The sequence below is a fragment of the Primulina eburnea genome, chromosome 2 (genome assembly GCF_022965805.1).
Source record: "Primulina eburnea isolate SZY01 chromosome 2, ASM2296580v1, whole genome shotgun sequence".
Taxonomy (NCBI): Eukaryota; Viridiplantae; Streptophyta; class Magnoliopsida; order Lamiales; family Gesneriaceae; genus Primulina; species Primulina eburnea.
The window spans coordinates 46,186,498-46,206,252 of NC_133102.1; the positions used below are offsets into that span (position 1 = coordinate 46,186,498).

The window sequence follows — 19,755 nt, forward strand, 5'->3', positions numbered from 1 at the left end:
TATTTTTTATTGTGAATATAAGTATGGTTGAATCTTCTCACAGATAAAGATTTGTGATATACTGATATCGTCTCACAAAATACCTACTCTAGATAAATAATCATTTGCTAATCGAATCTCAGTGTAATAGAAATAAATGATCGAACTGATTTAATTGAAAATTAGGTTAACCATGGAAACGGGCTGACTTAAATTTTTATTGGGCTTTTATCGAAACTTTGATATCATCTTGGGCCACAATAAAAAGTGTGCATCTCCAAGCCCACCTTTACAACCGCAACCAAGCTCGATCACTTGGCAGTGAGCAAACCCTTTCGTTTTCTCCCACTCTCGCTCTGAACCTTTGGAAGATGAAGAAAGAACAAAGAAGAGAAATCGAAACCGCTCGAAGAAGATTAGGGTATCCGAAGAGGAAGGGTATTTCGATCGTCTCCCATCATAGGTAATCATTGCAATTTTTGATAAAATATTGGATGTCAATTGCCTATGCATCTGCTCTTCGGTCTCCAAGTATTTTGCCGCACATGTTGTTCAGACCCGTGTCGTGTCAGTGGAAATCGATCCACCTCGTAAGTCTCCTGTTCTTGTTTGGCAACCGGGTACCCAAGTTGGAAACTTTTTAAAAAGCTTCGTTTCGTTGAATATGCAACTATTCATTACTCGCTTTGTAATCGTAATCCGAGTAAAAGCCAGAGGATGCCTATAGTTTGGTGGAAATCTGATTCAAATGGGTTCATCTTAGTTGCTTCATCTAATCCTAAGTTCCCACGCTGGCGTAAATTTAGAGTGGATAAATATTGGTTCGTCTTTCGTTCGATTCGAGATAACCTGTTGGATTTCATGCAGCTCTTTTCTTTCACAAAAGAGCTTTTGGCTCTTCTTCCAAATTTAAAAAATATTTCGGCTTTGGACCCTCTGAAGCAGGGGAGAGTTGTTCTGGAAGAAGAAGACATTGCTTGCATGAAAAGGGAGAATCCATTGGAGGGTCGTGTTAAGTTTTGCGTGAGGTGAAGTTACCGTTATCTGGACGTGTAATGGAGAACGTGGTCGTTATTTTGAGCAGAGAAATCGGAGCTTCTGATGGTTCAGTGGCGGATAATTTATTGGAAGAGAACGATTATCGTGAAGTCGCTGCGACCATGATGAAGAAACGTGCCTATTCTCAAAGTGAACTCCGGTTAGGTAAGAAACGTTGCACGATTGCAGATGCTACTTACCACAGATTAGTGTCTCGCGATGCACTGGCTGGCCCAGACATTTAATAAACACATCTCTTAATTTGAAGGATTTTGGTTTGAGTTGTTTTTTATATTAAAGAAATGAGTGTTTAAGATTTAAATTCTGGGTTTGATATTTTCTTTTACTTAATGTTTAGTAGCTTTGATGTAATTAATTGAAGTTGCGTTTTGTTGATATACAATTTTTTTAAATCTGCGTTTATGTGATGGTTTTTCTTCAAATTAAAGTCATTTTTAGATGATTTAGTTTACCGTAAGTGAAAACACTTTCTGCTGGCTAAATCATTTTTAGATGATTTAGGTATTTTTTTACTTTTAATTTGTGTCTGGTTGTAAATGGTAGTGTTGGTCCCTTGTGGTTGGAAGGAACTTTCGTTAACATCCCTTTAGCTTGGAAAAATCCGTGCTTTAACTAGGAATCCTGAGCATTTGGGATTCTATCAAGATGGCTATCTGTTTATTGACTAGATTACATTAGATTGATTCCAAATTGGTTTTTGATTAAGAATAAGAATTTTACATCCTTCCAATGACAAGTTGGGTTCCAGAGCACGAAAAATTTCTACCGTTTGAATTGAGAATCTTAAAGGAATCAATTAGGTTTTAGTAACTTAATTTTTGTCAGTATTTATTAAAAAGCGATTTTGTTCAGGAAGAACATGACAACATGGATTAACTCTTGTTGATAAATTGTAGTGTCCTTTAGTGTTCTGGAAAATGTTTCGAAAGATGTATATTGGTAGATAGTGTGGGAAAATGTAAGATATATTTGGTTCTTGAATGAAATATTTTTTTTTGCTGTAGATTTCGTTTCTTATAGAATTTGTTGGGCCAATGTTGTTTTTAATTTAGTTATTTTAATTGTATATGAATAATATGACAGTGGAATGATTTTGGGAAGAGATGAAAGTTGAATACAAAGTATGATTCTGCCGAGAGAATTAAAATTAAAAGAATATATCGTTTGAGAGATTATGAATTGATGATGGAGAATATGATGTATTTTTGGCTTTGCTCTGGGAAAGTGGTTTTTTTTTTAAATGCTTCCAAAATATTGGCTTCAGTGAACATCCTTTTCTCTTCTCTTTTTCTTGTCTTACCATCTGGACTAGTTTCATCTTTTCAAACTTTGGTTTAAAATTTTCATGCGGCAGTGTGTGTTATAATCTTGGCAGCGTTCGGAGTTCAGCTTGAGATTATATTTAGAAGGTATTCCTTGGTTATTCTAGAAGTGTAACTCTGCATCTTTTTGCTGTAAGCATGGCTATTTTTTAATAACTACAAGTTCTTCTTTCTTTTTTCTTTGGGAAGGAGATGAGGAAATCCTCCCGTGTACTAGGTTTCCCAAATAGCTGGATATGTGTTGATTTGAATGTTGACTATCCAGGAAATTGTTATAAATATCGGAGATTTTTTAGTAGATAATAATTTAAACAAAGATAACGTTTTTATGTTTAGAATGCTACATTAATAATAAAAAAATGATGATGTAATCATTCGAAGGGTCCAATTTTCTAATTTGGACTTAGGTCCTCGAAATCTCAGGTACGACAATGGTTCCAGTTAGGATGATATTGAGTTCAATATTTCTACATAAAGAATTGAACGAATGAGAAAAAAGTCAAACAAAAACAAGATCATAAATCCTTCCTCAGTTTGAGCATATTTAGCACATTTTCATACACGATAAACGTTATCGAAGCAGCAGGAGCATTCTTCAGCACGTTCGCAGTGATACCCTTGTAGAAACCTCGTAGACCCTCGTATCTGCAGTTGAGCCAAAGAGGAAAAACTTCATATTATGTTCCATGATGCTGTGAACTCATCGAGTGAAAATGAATGAACGACAAAATATAGTGGACTCCTTGTCATGAAAGACTCTTCTTTCGAACATTGTATGAACTGATAGTAGATACAACAGTTTTGTTTTAGCTAAATAAATAAGAATATATGTTAACCTTTATAGTTAAAGTCCTTCATAGGTAACTAACTTCGTTTCGAATGATAGAAACAAGTATAGAGAAAACATGGACAATGATTCCGATTATACATGGAGACACAGGGTGATGTTAAGTCTCACCGTGCAGTTTCCTTCACTGCGTGCCAGCTATCCATATACCTAGGAACCCCTTCAATGCTTGGGCGTTGCTACAGTTCAGAAAAAGTTAATTTGCCAATTCAAAGGGAATGAGATCCAAAAAAGAAAGTTGGAATCTAGAGTTTGTTTGCTTTATTTAAAGCAATTTTTTTCCACTGAAAAAAAGAAACACTTCCACAGAGAACAAAAATGAGAAGGGAAAGCTTGTCACCTGCAATCTAGCTCGAATAACCTGTAAGATGTCATTCAACCACGTCCAACAAAGAAGACAAGCAAATGTATCATTAAAAGGTATAATTTTCGAAAAATATCTAAAAAGGGTTTTCACATTGCAACATTACCTGAAATGGATATGTCAAAAGAATGGCACTCAATTTTGACGAGGCCCCTAATACTGCAAAGTCGATTGAATCCTATCAACCAAAATGCAAGAAAAATCCCTAGCTTAGAAATCAATGTCACGTCAAAAATTCTCATTCTCCTCTTGTTTTTGTTGAGAAAATCAGAATAATACAGATGCATAGACATAACTTCTACTGGATGTAACTTATTGGAGAGAAGGAAAAAAATGGTTCAGAGACTAACCAATAAATCATCAGATGTATTAAAATTATCTCCACTTTCTTCAGTCCTAACATTGATAACAACTTTGCGAAGTTCCTCATATGCAGTAAATTGAATACCACCATGTGTAACCTGCTGATACGGCAGAAAACCACCAAGCTCCTTGAATCTCTAGAACATTTGTGAATAAGTTGGGTAAAAAACGGAGGTGCTTCCCTCCTTGATTTTGTTTAATGATTATTAATAGGTTTTGGCCAAATAACCCAACTGGGCCCATGTGGTTTTTTGTTTTATATAACAGTGAAAAAAAATTATGTCACATTTTCATAAGACAAACAATATGCCGCATGGGCAAATTGATGATTAAATGAGCATACACATCATCTTAGAAACCTTCAACTCGGCTTTAGTATCGGTTATTAACCTTTCTTAACAAATTACACACAACTCATTTTGGCAAACCTATGTTATCAAGCACTCGTTAGTATCGGTTGATTGCCCATATGGGTCCCAGTCAGGTGTTCTTATAAAACCACAAACTTTCAATATAAGTAAAATTCACAAAGAAGTTAATTCATTCAATAGTTCAGGAAAAGAAAAGCATAAGCATCAGGCTCCTGAAAAATAGAAAATAATATTCTTACCTTAATAACAATGAAAAAAAATTATGTTGTAGCCCCAAAGGGTGGTTTGTTTTTAAATACGGGTGAATATATAACTACAGCATGTAACAGCCAGAAGAAACCAAAGAAACAAAATAGGATGGATGAGAAAACCCAACCAGAAAAAGACCAGGCATGAGTCCTCTATACAGAGCCCTCCACCCCTCTTCTTTTAGTATGGTTCTTAGAGCATCTGAAATCCAACAAACTTAGGAAATTTGAAATATATTTATAAACTATAATCATAGATAAAAGAATAAAAAAATCCCAAAATTGCATTATGTAAATAAAAGTACAAGAGAATAATCATGATAGCAGAAACAACACACATCATAAGACAAACAATATGCCGCATTTTCTTAATCTCGTTGGTATAGCATTGGCAAATTGATGATTAAATGAGCATACGCATCCTCTTAGAAACCTTCAACTCGACTTCAGTATCGATTATTAACCTTTCTTTACAAATTACACACAGCTCATTTTGGCAAACCTATGTTATCAAGCACTCGTTAGTATCGGTTGATCTTGCCCATATGGATCCCAGTCAAGTGTTCTTATAAAACCACAAACTTTCAATATAAGTAAAATTCAGAAAGAAGTTAATTCATTCAATAGTTCAGGAAAAGAAAAGCATAAGCATCAAGTTCCTGAAAATAGAAAATAATATTCTTACCTTAATATCACAAATCAAAACTATATAGAACTGAATAAACAATGATAAGCATTGGCATAGAATAAATAAAATCAATAGAAAGTCAACAAAATATTAGAACGGACCATGAAAACCAGAATATGGATGAGCTTGCAGAGGAGTCTGAAGCTGCAACCTTGTTTTCACCAGCCAAATCGGATTGGTGCACAAACAGACCTAAACAAGCCACAAATGCACTTTTATAAGAAAGATAGTACGTTAGTATTGAATGACTTTAGATGGTCGCTCTAAAATTCCTCTGATGAATGTACCCTAGCGCTTTAGTGTGCCTTGCGCCCTAAATAACTATGATCCAACTCCATAAAAAAAGAGACAATATTAAAATGATTTATGGTTTATTGACATACATTAGCAACTGTTAAATAGAGTTGATGTACAAATTTTTTTTCAGTTAAAATACATAAAAACAACTTCAACTTTGTAAGCTCATGTTTGTGAAGAATAGAACACTAGCAGCACATCTGCTTCCCTTTTGAAACAAAACTTTGGGGATTCTGTCCTTTAAATTTCCCTTTCCATGTGACAATAAGTAAATTTGAGGTAAACTATTTTTTTCACACGTCCTTGCAGTTGTGATGCAACATCTGCAGTTATGGAACACCGCAAGCTGACTAAGTAAATATTAGCATACAAATCCTATTTCACACATTGGAAGCTCATATTACTGACCAAACCTCCTGCTTCAGCGGCTGATGCAAGATGAAGACCTGGGCTGAGCACATCCCGGCTTCTCAAATATCGTTGCTTGGCCTTGCTGTAGCTGAGAATACAAGGCAATCAAATTATGGTCTAAACATATGTGTATAAATGCATCCTACATGTTTAGTAAAATCTAGAGGAAAAGCTGATGAGCCATATGGATATAAATACATTCTACATGTTTATTAAATCAATCTAGAGGCAAAGCTGATAGTAAAACAAGAAGTGATACAACTCCAACAAGCAAAACCATATGTTCTGCATGGTTAGTCCACTAACATTATCAGAAATCAAAGGACTCGAATACACAAAATATAACAAGGAAAAATTTAATCATCAAATGCGTCACTGCATCGTGAATATATTTTATGATGGACCACACAATAAATTTCAAAGGAAGAAGTAATGAGGTGAAAATGTGGTTAACTATTAGCCCAGTGGTGGGGAAAACAGTTTCCCATGATTGAAGTCCTGCATTCTAATGTTTCCTATCAAAAAAAAAGTCCTGGATTCCAGTCACCATTATTAAATGGGTAAATTTGATTTAAAACAAACGAGTAAAAGAAGTAAAATTCTGAGCAGTTGCTGCTGAGTATTGAACTCATTTGATGATGACCACTCCAACAAAAATACAAATATGTGCACATAACACATTCCATATTTACTTCGGGCACTCCAAGTACAGAGGAAAATATATTTTTAAACTGGAAGTTTCAAAAGCATTGTTAAGCAATATTTAGTAGGATAAAACTCTGATATCGATGCTTACAAGTAGAAATATAAAGCCCAAGAAACAGTAGATCCAAGAACAGCAGGATAGAAACCAGCGTATAGTCCTCTAAAACCCTGAAGCAAAAATGATCATTTGAAGCATGCAGCAGTGACAGAAAGAGAGACAATAATCTTAAAGATCTTATAACTGAGTAAAAAGAAACAGAAAGCTCTTTTCTAGCAATGCATCAATAAATCATGTTAATAAGCATCCAAATTCGAGAGGTTTGATTATTTAGCATTTGGAATGTACTTAAAACAAGAATCTGGCCACCTTCAGACCAACTAACTTTTCGATTAAGGATTCAATGAGCATATTGGACAAATTTTACTGCTGATTTACAAAATTATCCCACTTTAAAAGGTAAACCTCAGGCAACTCAGATGCGATTTGTTTTAATTGGGACAATTTGGGGTGGTGGGTTGGGTGCGGTGTGATTTTTGGAGTCAGCACTATTCGATGAACTTCATTCCATTTCAAGATACGTATAACAATATCCTTTCAGCAGAAAGAAAGAGGGGTAAAAAATGGATGAAAAAAGACTCAATTTATTGGCAAATGATAAATATGAGAACATAAATTATTAAATGAAGTGTTGGCATGTCTTGAGTTCATCAAGCAGAACAAACCTCGGTACGAGCAATGGTGAAGAGAGCATGAGGAGTGTTTTTGTAGGTAGGGAGGTTCAATGATCGCCCGTCATTCACTGTCTCAACATCAAACCAATAATTAACAACCAAAAACGATCAACCAAAAACGATTATCACAAACAAAACGCAGGTTCATTTTTAATATGGATATAAACAAAAACCTTGAAAGCGGGTGCGAATAACGTCGAGTGGGTGAGAGAAAGAAACAGTGGCGAGGCCTGCAGCAGCGCCAGCGGCGGCATTCTCCCACTGCCAGTGCGAAGCCATCAATCACCGGCAACTAGTCGTTTAAGCTTCGCCCACGTCATTCGAGAAATCCAACCCGTAAAATGACGCAGCTTTCTTCCCCTCGAACGAATCCAGCCTCAATCAAACCAAAAATTCTGCCAACAACCCACCAAGAAACGATTTTTTAAAATTTTGACGGAAGAAGAGAGAAGAATCCTGATTTTGTTGCTCAGTCTGAGATGGGCCGTCTATTTTGTAATTCAAGGCCCGCTTGATTGGTTAGATTTACTTGGGGGCGAGCATCGAGATAACTAAAGAATAATAATAATGAATAATTAATCCAAAATACGTATTATTTGAAGTTTTGATTATTTATCAAATTAATATTTGTTATGTAAACTTAAACTACATAAAGATCGATAGTATTTTCTATTATAAAATGAAATATTAATAAAAATTAAATATTAAATATAAATAACACCATATTTACGTATATATATGTATATATTCTGATATTCACAATTTTTTAGTTGGTGCTTTTTCAATTTTGAATTATGCAAGGGGTAAAAATTCACAGGCATTGGCTTACTTTACAAAAGTCAAAAAGTTTATTATTCATTTTTTTCAAATTCACGACTAAACCATGCCCAAGAAGTACTATAGTAGTAGTAGTTTTTTGCTTCATCATCGTCACAGATTTATCATCTACACACATTCCTACAAACTTTGCTCCCTTTATCACCTTTGCTTGATCTTGTTACGTCTGCTTGATCGCCTTCTTTTGACTCTTTTCGAGACTTTAGCGTACTTCATCTTTTGTTCCTTGTCAATTTCGATTCCATCACATTCCATTCTCTCTTAGGTTTCTCCAACATCACATGTTTTTTCATCGACAGGTACCAAAGTTTTTTCGTCCTTCATTTTCTTGAGCAAATGAAGAACCCCTTGAAGTGCAAGATCAACATCATCGCTTCTCATCAAGTGTTCTGCAATTTCATCAGGGCTGATCTCTACTTCCCGGATGAAGCTTGTTTGATCTTTGATTCCCAAGTAGTTCAAGGCCAGAACATCAAAACCTTCAGGTGTACAATACCCCATATGAATGTGCATATCCATTCGACCTGGGCGCAACAGGGCAGGATCCAGCTTCTCGTTATGATTCGTTGTGAAAATAACAATTCTTTCATCCCCGCAAGTTGACCACAATCCATCTATGAAGTTCAATACTCCACACTAGTAAAAGATGCACATGTATTGCATGTGCTGTTATTATTTTTAATTTGATCAAAAGATATTAAATAATAACACGAAATTATTTTCGATTTAGAAAAGTTGTTCGATTTAAAAGGGAATTTTTATTTTGATTTTTTCCTATTTAAAATATGGAGTGACTTGAAAATGTTTTTAGTATGATAAGAAGGGTAATTATGAAATTAAATATTTTGGTGTCTTTTAGTTATTCTAAGGCCCTCACACTTAATGTAATAGTATAGATAATGTCAACTGTTTCATTAAACACCAATATTAATCAGAAATCCATCAAAGCATCATTCATGTATAACTCATGTCATAATGTGTAATATTTTTCTGCTAACCTTTGTGTTAGAGGGATCTTTGCCCTCGGATTCGGCACCCATGTCATGCATTTGCACACTGCAATCAATATCCTCGATTACAATAGCTGATCTGTTTGTCGTGCACAGCAAGATTCTCCTCAATTCTGAATTTGAATATAGATCGGCAAGTTCCAAATCATACACATCAAATTTCAGATAGTTGGCCATGGCAGCGATTCCTGTCCCAGGAGGGCCATACACTAGATAGCCTCTCTTCCAGGCCTTGCCTACTTTCTTGTAATAGTCTCTTCTCCTCACAAACCTGTCTAAGTCTTCAATGATGGACTTTTTCAAACACGGGTCCATCGCCAATTTATCAAAGGTGGCAGGATGATCCAAATTGATGCAGCCCCAATGCCCACCCCAACTGCCACTGTCGTCATCCTAGCTATCCAAGGGAAAGTCCCTGGTGTACAACTTCACCGCCCTCTCGTTATCTTTGATTTCTTTTGCCTTGGCCATAACGTGAGGCAAGTACTCATTGAATACATCGTCTTTATGCAACTTGTCGCATGTTAACTCGAAAAATCTCTTCTCCGGCTGGACATTTTTCTTCTGACTGTCGGGTTCGATCAGAACAAACTGCCATTTGAGTTTAAAACCCTTGAAATGATCAACGACTTCCTGATTCTTCTCCATACTAATACCGATGCTGTTCTGTTTGTATCTTTTGTGCACTTTGATTCTTTCGGAGTCGGGATTGTCTATTGTGGGCAGATATAACTCGGCGGCATCGTAGATTTGGTTGCGGGTGATGCCACATTGTTCGTCCACCACCATTGTTATCTGGGTGGGAAGTGAGTTGAAAAACCTTCCCAAGTAATGTTTGAAGAAATGGGAGAGTGCCTCAAAGACAGCTCATTGTACGGGCTCGGGAATCAAATCATGGGCGACTGATCGAAATAGCATAATCGATGCTGCAACTGATGCGTAGGCCGAGAAAATATTCGTAGCCATTGATTGCATTTCTGCCGCAGAATACATTTTTATTTCTCGCCACAAAATCAACAACTTCAGTTTCTGATTTCAAGCAGGAACTTCGATTGAGAAAGAACTGGTATAGGCAGTAGGATAGCCGGTAGAGTACACTGTGATGCATGACATCATTATGTACACGTCATTCCATTGTTTTAATATTTTTGGGGGAGTAATTATTTCCGAATTAATAAAAAAATCTGAAATATGAGGATTTAACTTCCATTGAATATGAATGGAAGACAAAAGAGTCAAAGTTATTGATTTGCCATTGACTCAAAAATCTAGGACATCCCTTAAACCCCTGGTCATTACTGTATAACTAGAGGATTTACATCAATGCATATTCTTTCGTAGTTGACCAAATATAATTACCTCGAAGAAAAGCTGATTAATTGAACAAATACAGAAACGCATCCATCGTCAATTCACACATTTGTCAGGTTTATATTTATATTTTGAGCCTCCAACAACCTTTTTTTTTCCGCCATTATTCCAAGACGCCGTCCATGGCGGAGCTCTGTCGTGGTAAACAAACATGGTCGTCTTCCCTTAAGTTTTAAAATTTTAAAAGAAGAAACCCCCGATTTTCGTTCTTGAACTTGACGAGGTTTTTTGAGGTGATAGTTCTATATATGTCCATTAATAGTTTCCTCGTGTTCAGATTTAGATACAGCAGTGGCATGATAATTTATTTCATCTTCTAATCCTGAATTTTACAATTTAATTATTTTCACATTTTTGTGATAATTATGCATGATTCTATATAATTAAAATTTATAATGTACGTACGTAAATGCAATTATGCAAGAGATTCACCCGAACTGTTATGTTTATCTTTATATATGTGCACTTGTGCAGTATAAAGTTTAGATCTCGCAAAAGTCTAAATATATCGAAAATGTTTGTTGATTGAAAATGCTTATTGATTAATCTGTAGCTATAGATAATGGACAAGTTACTCGGGAGTACTGGTACTGAGAGCCCAGCTGGTAATGGTGGTTCCAAAGGCGCGACCACGTTCGTTCAGGCCGATTCGACCTGTTTCCGAGATCTTGTCCAGCGCCTAACAGGCCCACCTGTAAATGAGACTGCTCAGCCAGTAGCTGCAGTTAAGGCACCCAAGAAACAGACCGCAGAGCTCCACGAAAGGCGAAAACTAAATGCTCGACCCAATATTGAAATCGCGAGACCTGCCCCAAGCTTCAAGGTTTATAACCAGCTGCCGCCTGCTGTGTATAATCCTCAGGTCCAGTCACCGAGCCCGTCGAGTATATTGCAGGTGAGCCCAATAAGCAGCGGCAGCCACCCAGTGGCGCCGTACTCGCATCCAAGCGGCTCGAACAAACGAGTGTCAGAGGCTGATGGAGATCAATCATTAGAGGAGAAAGCCACAAAGGAAAAGAGATCCTATTTGCACCCTTCACCACGTTCTAAACCCAGGCTTGATATTGAGGATAATGGTGCAAGCACGGTTTCGGCAGAACCAAAGTTGCTTACTCTGTTTCCTTTAACTTCTCCTACTACTGCGGCGGTTGCTAAGATCATGAACTTGGTTTAGCTCAACCTAAAAGTTAGTTCAAAAGAACAGATGCTAAGTTTCCTTATGAATTAATGTGACCTTGTTTTCTATATATTTTTTGTAATCCATGCATGAAGATTAATTCTGTGCAGGAGCATATTCATTTACTTGATTATCTTTTTCATATGTTGCAATAGCGGATCGGAGCCATGTTCATTACTAAGATTAATGCCGTCGCCACTCATGCAAACCCTAAATATGAATTGTGATGAATCGTCACTTGCGTCATAAACAAAAACAAAACATTAAGAATGCCGATCGACGAAAACCCTCCCAAGCTTGAACAGTAGAAAATGAGTATTTATAGAATTTTTATGGGCTTTGAAATTAATGGGTCCATTTTGGGCTTTATATAGGTCGATTGGAGAATAAAATTATGAAATAATTAAGAAATAAATGATAAAAAAAATGATTGAAATAGAAATATATATAATAATAAAATAATATTATATTTGGTATGATTGTTACGAATGTGATAATTAAGAATTTTTTGATGAATTGACAAAATTGCCCATCCACTTCGACGGCGGCAAGGGGCGGAGATCGGCCGACGGCGGCGGTCGGTGACGGGAAGTGTTGATGAGTTTGGATATAACATGTGATTAGATGGGTTAAAAAAATTATAAACGCACCTAATCCCTCCAACCAAACGTAGTGTTAATGATTAATGTATATATAGAGCTTAAATTTAATTTGTTGAATGTATAAAATTATATTATTATCATCAATCATAATTATGAGTGTCTCTTATAAAACGTTCTCACAGTGAGTTGCGATCCATAACTACAACGAATTGTAATATTTTAACATAAAAAATAATATTGTTTATGAGCTTGGTCGGTTTCGTCCCATAAAATTGATCCTTGAAACGGTCTCACATGAGTTTTGTGCACAATTATATTAATAATCTGTTTTTTTCGGAAATTTTTATATAAATCATGAACCAAATTAATCTTTGTGTTTGGATACTTTTAAAATACTGATCCATTTTATGATCAACTAAAAAACCAATTCAAATCATGTAATTTAGTTTAAATTGGTTGAATTGTGTTTTTGAAACCCCTTGTGGTAACCCTAACACAAGATGAAGATATCATGTTTTATGGTCAAATATCAAGTAGATTTGTAATTATCAAATTCACAAAAATCTCATAAAATGGGCCTGTTTGTGAAAACTTAAAATATTCTGGGGCTCATTTTAATATGAGATATTTAGGGGCGAAACTGCAGTTATTCGCTCGAGTTTTCTGCCAAAGATATGCCTTCAATGCAAGCAAATACCATGTCAAGGATTTAGGTAAATTCGAGTTTCAGATCTACCGAATTTAGTGAGCGAGAGAATCCATAGAAGAATTACTCGCAAGAAGAAATTTTTGGGACTTTAGATTCACCGATTCGCCCAAAAAATTTGTTACAAAAGTGTTGAAAATATGGAGAAGATGAACCAGGCATTTGAGAAGATGAAAATGCTAGTCGGAATGGATGTTGAAGATGAAGAACAGTTGCAGCAGGAATCGTCATTCTTTGATGATTTCAATCGCAACTGCACTTTATCCACCAAACAGGTAAAAGTGCATGTAATAAAAGTCGTCTGCTTTTATTCTAAGTTTAAGCATAATCTTGCTCTCGCAATTTGACGGCATTTGATTGTACTATTCGTTTGCTATGTTAGGGCTCCAGATCGATGAAATATAGGTTTGCAGACTTGTAACTAAGAATGATGTTATTTTCAGCGGGCTAGAGTTCCTGTTTTATTTTTTTGACGCCTTCTCTTTTTTCCGCAGAGGCTGTATGGATTTGCAATTTGCTTGGCTGCTGGTATAACTTGCACGATCTTGGTACATTTTTTGTCATATACCTTAAAATTTGACGATGTTCTGTTGATTTTCTCCCTGATTTGGAAAGAACTTGTTATCTTGTGGCGATTCATATTTAAATTCTTCACATGGGTAATGATGCTTATTCAAGTTTTAGGTTTACTGATACATATGTGCTTCTACTTTCCGTTTTACAGTCCATGCTTGTTTTTTTCAAACCCATCAAGTTTGGAATAACGTTCTCCTTCGGCAATTTGCTTGCTCTTGGAAGGTTCGTCACTGAATTATATGTGCTATTATCATTGTTCTCGCACTTTTATAAAATAGAGCTGGAAAATAACAGTGTACAAGGATTGATGTGTTGAATGTGAGCCTACAATGCCATTGGTTTTGGTTGTATTTGTTAAAACTTATTTCACTTATTCAAGTAATTAGTCAACATCCCTTGGAAGTTACAGATTTTTTTTCTTCCTCTATAGAATGATGGACTTCAATTTAGTTTCTGTATTTGATGGTAGAATTATAGTGATATTTCTGCTTGTCTATCACTTAACGGCCTTTGGACTTATAGTCAAACCAGTGACTGCATCTAATACTTCATTTGAAATTTACAGAATTTTTAAGGCAATCTACACTGTACTCACAATCTGAACTCGCTTAGTAAAGCTGTTGCGTATGACTTATTTTTTTTACTCTCACTATCTGCTTCTGTTTCTATATTTTCTGAAAGTCCCATTAATCTAGAATATTTGGAATAGAAACACATAAAAGGAAACTTCATCTTCTAACTTGGGTGGTCTCTTTGTGGCAGCACAGCATTTCTTATTGGCCCCAAACGCCAAGCAACAATGATGCTTGACCCAGTCCGCATATATGCTACAGCAATATATATTGCTAGCATTATAATTGCTCTTTTTTGTGCTGTATACGTGAGTGATTTTCTCTTGATGCTTTAATCTTTGATATTCCTCGCTGTATGTTCTCATATCAAAATTTTCCTATCTTGGTTTAGGTTCGGAACAAGATGTTGACATTTCTTGGAATCGTGTTAGAGTTTGGAGCTCTTATCTGGTTTGGTTTTCTTGATTATATACCAATTCAGCTTATGATCACATCTTTCTTTTGAATTCTCCTGCTTTCATGAAATAATCAAATATGTGGTTGTTAGCCAATAGCCACTCACTTAATTATTGTATATTAATAATTGTTTTATGTTTACCATGTCACAAGGACTTCAGGCGTAAGAGTTTGATTTAGTTGATAGACTTGGGAAGTCTCAATAATTTATAATTGTAAATATATGAACAACTATCTAACTGGAGGTTGAGTCAAGTAAGTTGTCGCGGTGGAAGTAAAACTGATCAACATCCAGATTCTCGTGGAATAGTAAATAACAGTCAATGTATTTAACACTTTATCCCTTGCAGGATAGTATGGCAAATTTCCTGTCTTTGAATTGATGTCTTCTTGTATATTTCTATTTGTTACACTTTTTCTTTACTCTACACCTCTTAGCATTTGCTGGTTAACCTATCTGAATATTTATTTCTAGTAAGTAAAATCTAAACCAGGTCTCTTCTGTCGTTTGCAGGTATAGCTTAAGTTACATTCCGTTTGCAAGGTCCATGGTGTCAAAGATCATGGTCCAATGCTTTGACACAGAATTTTAGTGTCCAATGCTCTGCAGAATGCTCTCACAGTTAGCAGCAGCTATTTTGTAGTGGAGAGCCTGTGAATGAAAATGAAAATGAATGTCTTGAGTTGCAATCTGGGTGAGGCAAGTAAATTCTGGTTACATCGATGACTCTTGGCAAGAATGATAAATATGATTTGTGACTACAGATCCTTTTCTGGTTTGAGCTGATTTTCTGCTTCTTAGCATTCTGCACGAAATAGCAACTATCGTCTTTTCCCTCAGTGATCTTGTTTAAGATGTATTTTTGCAGTTCTCTGGATGGGATCGGATGGGATGAGGTGTTTGATTAATCCTATGTGATTGTTCTCCTGCATTTTGATATTTTGAGCATATTTCTTTTTTGACACAATTTTGGGGCCAGAGCACGTATGGTATTAAAACTGTAAAACTCAAATCTTTTAATCCCGCAAAACAATAGTCTTATTGTCTGGTTTTATTGTTGCATGCTTGATTCAATTTTTGAACCAAGTGTGTGTATGTATCGAAAGTTACTGCTGTTAATTACGCAGTTCAATGTTACATGAGTTAATAATTGTTTTAAAAACACCACTATACAACTTTTTTTACTCGTTATAGCTCTGATTTCAATAAAAGAAAAATGTAATTGAAACTTTTATCCTTGGACCCTCCCCATATTTATACAGGTGATACAGCATTTCACGTTCATGACGTTCATGAAATAGACTCAGAATATGAATTTTTAGAGAACTATAATAGAGTCAATGTTGAGTCGGTACATAGTAGATTAGTACAAGATTTGTACGTATTGTAACTTGTTTCTAGGAATTTGGATTCGATAAACTTAGCCCTCCACGCCATTCGCTTCCAGCTTTCAATATTATCGGTTCAAGAAGAGCAGCATTGCCTATGCAGACATATGAATACTTGCCGTATAATTCGTGGCCTGATCCTGGGCTGAAAACATAAAGTTCCTTGAATCCATATCTTTCCAACGTCACTGAATTCCTTCTACCCTGTTAAAAACATACATACTGTGTCAAATGAGCATTAACGATTAATAAATATGAGTACATTTTATTAAGCCTGCAGAAGGGTAAACAATCTTCACTTACCCGATCAATAATGGTGAAATTTCGAGGTGTATTGGTGTAAATCCGGCTAATTTTCATGGCCAAATGCTTGTAGTCATCATCTTCTTCTTGTACCGAGTCATCCAACTCGTCTCGTGAGCTTTTCGTCATGCTTTCTACATCACCATCCTGATTTTTGGCAACCCAATTGGGGAATAGTTTACGCAATCCCGAGTAGTTGCTGGTATCTTTACTCCCGTCTCTTTTTATAAATTCGGGAGGGATTAGGCTGAAACCCGACAACAGTGGAGGTTTATTTACAAAATCTGATCTTTGTAGTCCTATTGCATAAGTTGCTTCCGGGGTGCTCAGTGTTAGATGGCTAATGATCGAGCCCATCAATTGAAGGGACGAAGAATTGCTCGAGTTCGAGACTAGAACTTCTGAGGTTAAAAATTCTTCTCCAAGAGTTATAATATGCTTTACTTCAACTTCACCGCCGCCTTCTGAGGTGTTATTGCTTACTAATTCTACCTGCATTCACTTTTCAGTTAATTAATAAACCACTTGTTCCAAGAATTCGAGCTCGTCATTTATTTGTTGACAATAATTTCACTCTTCAGTATGCCATGAGTCCAAGAAAAGTAAGCCTGGAGCTAGGCTGGAGCTGGGAATTATAATTATAATATCCAAAGATGCGCATGCACATCAGAGGACCGACAGCAGTTTCATCATTTAACACAAACCTGGATTGAATCTCGAGGAGTTCCTTTTACTTTATTCAAATTCCAAGCATTTGGAGACCAAGAAACACCTGCATCATCCTCACAGCTTAAGTCCAATGATAATCCTCCTCGAACAGACACCTCGTCGCCGTCGCCGTTATCTGAGGCGGAGACCGAGGTGTGCAGTAACTCCAATGAACCGCCATGCCACATGGCAGCCTTGAATGAAGTGATTAAACCACTCGGCAGCATCAAGCTGGTCGAGCTTCCGTTCTTGAGACGCATCCTCATCACGCAGCCCTCGTCGCCGATGCTCGAAAAGCTGACCCCTTCCTGCGAACCAAACTTAGTTTCAAGGTAGCCCACATCTATCTGTTGATAACCCGTACTGATTGCCACTACTGGCAATGCAAAACCCCGTTTGTTGTCATTGTAAGAGTGTAATGAAACGCTTTTGATTTCGGGTTTTGTGACGGGAATAGAAATCGAGTTTAGAAAGGAGAGGCAAGTCCTGTAACTAATGGCCATGAATTTGGTTCGGGCGATATGTTTGCAAGAATGAAGAAAATGGAAGGGATTTATGTCTTCAACGTAGCCAGATTATGAAGCCATGTTGGATCACTAGATGGATATTGGATAAGGTGGATATGTTTTCTGGTTGATCTTAAATAAGACAAAAATTTGTGAGAGACGATTTTACGAGTCATATTTTGTGAGACGAATATCTTACCTTGGTTATCCATGAAAAAATATTACTTTTTATGTCAAGAGTATTATTTTTTTATTATGAATATCAGTAGGGTTGACCCGTGTCACATATAAAAATTCGTGAGGTCGTCTCACAAAAGACATACTCCTTAAATAAAAACCATTTTGGGAATTTTTTTTATATCCCTTATTGCATATGCTTTTCAGAAATTTTATATACCCATATTTTTTTCCCAACATTTTGAGTATATATCTAAATTTGATAGGCTACAAAAAGTAATTTTTCCATAGTTTTATGACTGAAATATATATATAAATCTAAAAAACTATATTAACAACTTCTATGTTTTTTAAGCTAAGAAATTATCAAACTATTTTCTTGATAGAAAAACCCTTTTATTTTTAAAGAAAAGCAAAGAAAGGAAAAGCCTAATGCTCCTTGTAAGAATTAAAAAAATTTATAATTGCAGGCGAGGATCGCATGATCAGGTCCATCGTGGTCCACCTCTTGTAAGAAATATTTCCAAAAAAAAAAATTTACAGAAAAAAAAAAAAATTCAGACCAGAACCGGGCCCGTTTTTTCATTTCCAGCTCCTCCGGTTTAATATCTTCTATAGTCCGGTTCGTGTAAGTTGAAAATCAAGCTAAATATCTGGCTCTTGTGAGCTGTATATCAACCATTCAAATCAATTTTCATACCACCTGAAAAATTCTTAGCCCGATTTTTGTTCCATTCGGTACATCTAAACATTTTTTATTTAAAATATTATTTTCATTAAAAAAACTTAAAAATTCCAAAAATTAAGTTTTCTGTTATACTAAACGGCCCCTAAATTACTAAGCAATATGTTTTTCAATAGTATAAAAATATAATGTTGCCTAGTAAATTGTAGAATCAATTTGTTTTTTTTTTCTTTTTTACTACTTGTAAATCAATCAAATTAATAAAGGACCAAAAAATGTCCATTTTACGTTTTCATGTTAAAAAAATATCATAATTGAATTATAGCAACAAAACAAAAATCATTAGGATTTTTTTTTTTGGCATAATTAACTATAAAATTTAATTTCAAAAGAAACTTCATGTATATAGACACACATACTCATTGAATCCCACCCACTTTGTTTGTTTGATTTATTAATTTATTAATAATGATTATGAATAGGCAGGCAGCTGTTGCCAGCCTGAGCCCACTCAGTCCTCGTTTGTATTGGACCACATATCACCAAATTCCCAGCCAACATTGATAGTCACTCAAGAATTTGTCAAATCTAAATTCCTTTTTTTAGGGGAAAAAAATCATTATTTTTATATTTGTATTATTATATATAAATGTGTAAATATTTTTACCATATTTTAATTTTTAGATTATGAAAACCCATAAAAAAATGTATTTGTTCAAAATGATGATAACCCAAATCAACCCACCTTTTTCCATTAATTTGTTGAATAATTATGCTCCCACTTCTTCAAGCTCACTCGTAGTACACAGTACACACATGTATGTAATTCAATTTACCTATATTTTTGTTTGAGCTGGGACCATCTTAAATTTTATATACACAACTCTTTTATTTTTTGGAATATGCATATTTGGACAATTTTGGATTCTGTAAATTTCAAAATTATTGATTAACATTCTTGATTTATGTGAGACAGTCTTATGAGTCATATTTTGTGAGACAGATCTCTTATTTGGGTTATCCAGGAAAAAATATTATTTTTTATTGTGAACGTCGGTAAGATTGACCTGTCTTACAGATAAAGATTTGTGAGACCGTCTCACAAGAGACCTACTAATTCTCTTATCATATATTTTCTAAATCGTTTCATTTTTTATTCCGATAAGTTTTACCAAAAATACCCACATTTCCATGATACCTATCCGGGCAAATTACAATATCTGCAATATTTCCAAATAAATTACTCAGAAATATCTATTTTTTTAGATTTCTTGATAATTAATAATATAATATA

The 19,755-nt window shown here is 35.4% G+C and overlaps 4 protein-coding genes and 1 pseudogene across 5 annotated transcripts; 2 read left to right on the forward strand and 3 right to left on the reverse strand.

Moving 5' to 3' along the window:
* Positions 1–2,736: 2,736 nt before the first annotated feature.
* LOC140823738 (folate transporter 1, chloroplastic) lies at positions 2,737–7,891 on the reverse strand. 2 transcript variants are annotated; one of them, XM_073185224.1, is made up of 11 exons: positions 7,560–7,891; positions 7,378–7,454; positions 6,746–6,822; positions 5,947–6,037; positions 5,343–5,433; positions 4,682–4,755; positions 3,922–4,035; positions 3,678–3,749; positions 3,548–3,568; positions 3,319–3,386; positions 2,737–3,005 (listed from the first exon to the last, which is right to left on the reverse strand). In XM_073185224.1, the coding sequence occupies exons 1-11, from the start codon at positions 7,663–7,665 to the stop codon at positions 2,876–2,878; spliced, it is 921 nt and encodes a 306-aa protein (XP_073041325.1). In that variant the 5' UTR covers positions 7,666–7,891; the 3' UTR covers positions 2,737–2,875. The 2 variants fall into 2 exon arrangements, with proteins under 2 accessions (XP_073041325.1, XP_073041326.1); XM_073185225.1 differs by having other exon boundaries at positions 3,922–4,032; positions 7,560–7,890.
* A 278-nt stretch (positions 7,892–8,169) lies between these two features.
* Positions 8,170–10,297, reverse strand: LOC140824385 (AAA-ATPase At2g18193-like; annotated as a pseudogene).
* An 869-nt stretch (positions 10,298–11,166) lies between these two features.
* LOC140824386 (VQ motif-containing protein 31-like) lies at positions 11,167–11,778 on the forward strand. Its single transcript, XM_073185978.1, has one exon. It carries the CDS (start codon positions 11,167–11,169, stop codon positions 11,776–11,778), a length of 612 nt encoding a protein of 203 aa, XP_073042079.1.
* A 1,239-nt stretch (positions 11,779–13,017) lies between these two features.
* LOC140823741 (uncharacterized) lies at positions 13,018–15,816 on the forward strand. Its single transcript, XM_073185227.1, has 6 exons — positions 13,018–13,364; positions 13,584–13,637; positions 13,814–13,887; positions 14,428–14,545; positions 14,629–14,687; positions 15,208–15,816. The coding sequence occupies exons 1-6, from the start codon at positions 13,230–13,232 to the stop codon at positions 15,284–15,286; spliced, it is 519 nt and encodes a 172-aa protein (XP_073041328.1). The 5' UTR covers positions 13,018–13,229; the 3' UTR covers positions 15,287–15,816.
* Positions 15,817–16,007: 191 nt separating this feature from the next.
* Positions 16,008–17,740, reverse strand: LOC140823740 (protein NDH-DEPENDENT CYCLIC ELECTRON FLOW 5). The gene is made up of 3 exons (XM_073185226.1): positions 17,090–17,740; positions 16,386–16,877; positions 16,008–16,286 (listed from the first exon to the last, which is right to left on the reverse strand). The coding sequence occupies exons 1-3, from the start codon at positions 17,594–17,596 to the stop codon at positions 16,092–16,094; spliced, it is 1,194 nt and encodes a 397-aa protein (XP_073041327.1). The 5' UTR covers positions 17,597–17,740; the 3' UTR covers positions 16,008–16,091.
* Between the last annotated feature and the right edge of the window lie 2,015 nt (positions 17,741–19,755).

What these genes read in the sequence shown, in the direction of transcription:
- LOC140823738 (XM_073185224.1), bottom strand. Translation starts at nt 7,665, where the DNA reads ATGGCTTCGCACTGGCAGTGGGAGAATGCCGCCGCTGGCGCTGCTGCA. An exon ending in TTATTCGAGCTAGATTGCAG is followed by an intron (nt 3,387 to 3,547) that starts GTGACAAGCTTT and finishes TCTGAACTGTAG; the next exon opens with CAACGCCCAAGCATTGAAGG. An exon ending in GCAGTGAAGGAAACTGCACG is followed by an intron (nt 3,006 to 3,318) that starts GTGAGACTTAAC and finishes GCTCAACTGCAG; the next exon opens with ATACGAGGGTCTACGAGGTT.
- LOC140824386 (XM_073185978.1), top strand. Translation starts at nt 11,167, where the DNA reads ATGGACAAGTTACTCGGGAGTACTGGTACTGAGAGCCCAGCTGGTAAT.
- LOC140823741 (XM_073185227.1), top strand. Translation starts at nt 13,230, where the DNA reads ATGGAGAAGATGAACCAGGCATTTGAGAAGATGAAAATGCTAGTCGGA. An exon ending in GTATAACTTGCACGATCTTG is followed by an intron (nt 13,638 to 13,813) that starts GTACATTTTTTG and finishes TCCGTTTTACAG; the next exon opens with TCCATGCTTGTTTTTTTCAA. An exon ending in AATTTGCTTGCTCTTGGAAG is followed by an intron (nt 13,888 to 14,427) that starts GTTCGTCACTGA and finishes TCTTTGTGGCAG; the next exon opens with CACAGCATTTCTTATTGGCC.
- LOC140823740 (XM_073185226.1), bottom strand. Translation starts at nt 17,596, where the DNA reads ATGGCCATTAGTTACAGGACTTGCCTCTCCTTTCTAAACTCGATTTCT. An exon ending in CTCCTCGAGATTCAATCCAG is followed by an intron (nt 16,878 to 17,089) that starts GTTTGTGTTAAA and finishes AAGTGAATGCAG; the next exon opens with GTAGAATTAGTAAGCAATAA. An exon ending in ATTTCACCATTATTGATCGG is followed by an intron (nt 16,287 to 16,385) that starts GTAAGTGAAGAT and finishes TGTTTTTAACAG; the next exon opens with GGTAGAAGGAATTCAGTGAC.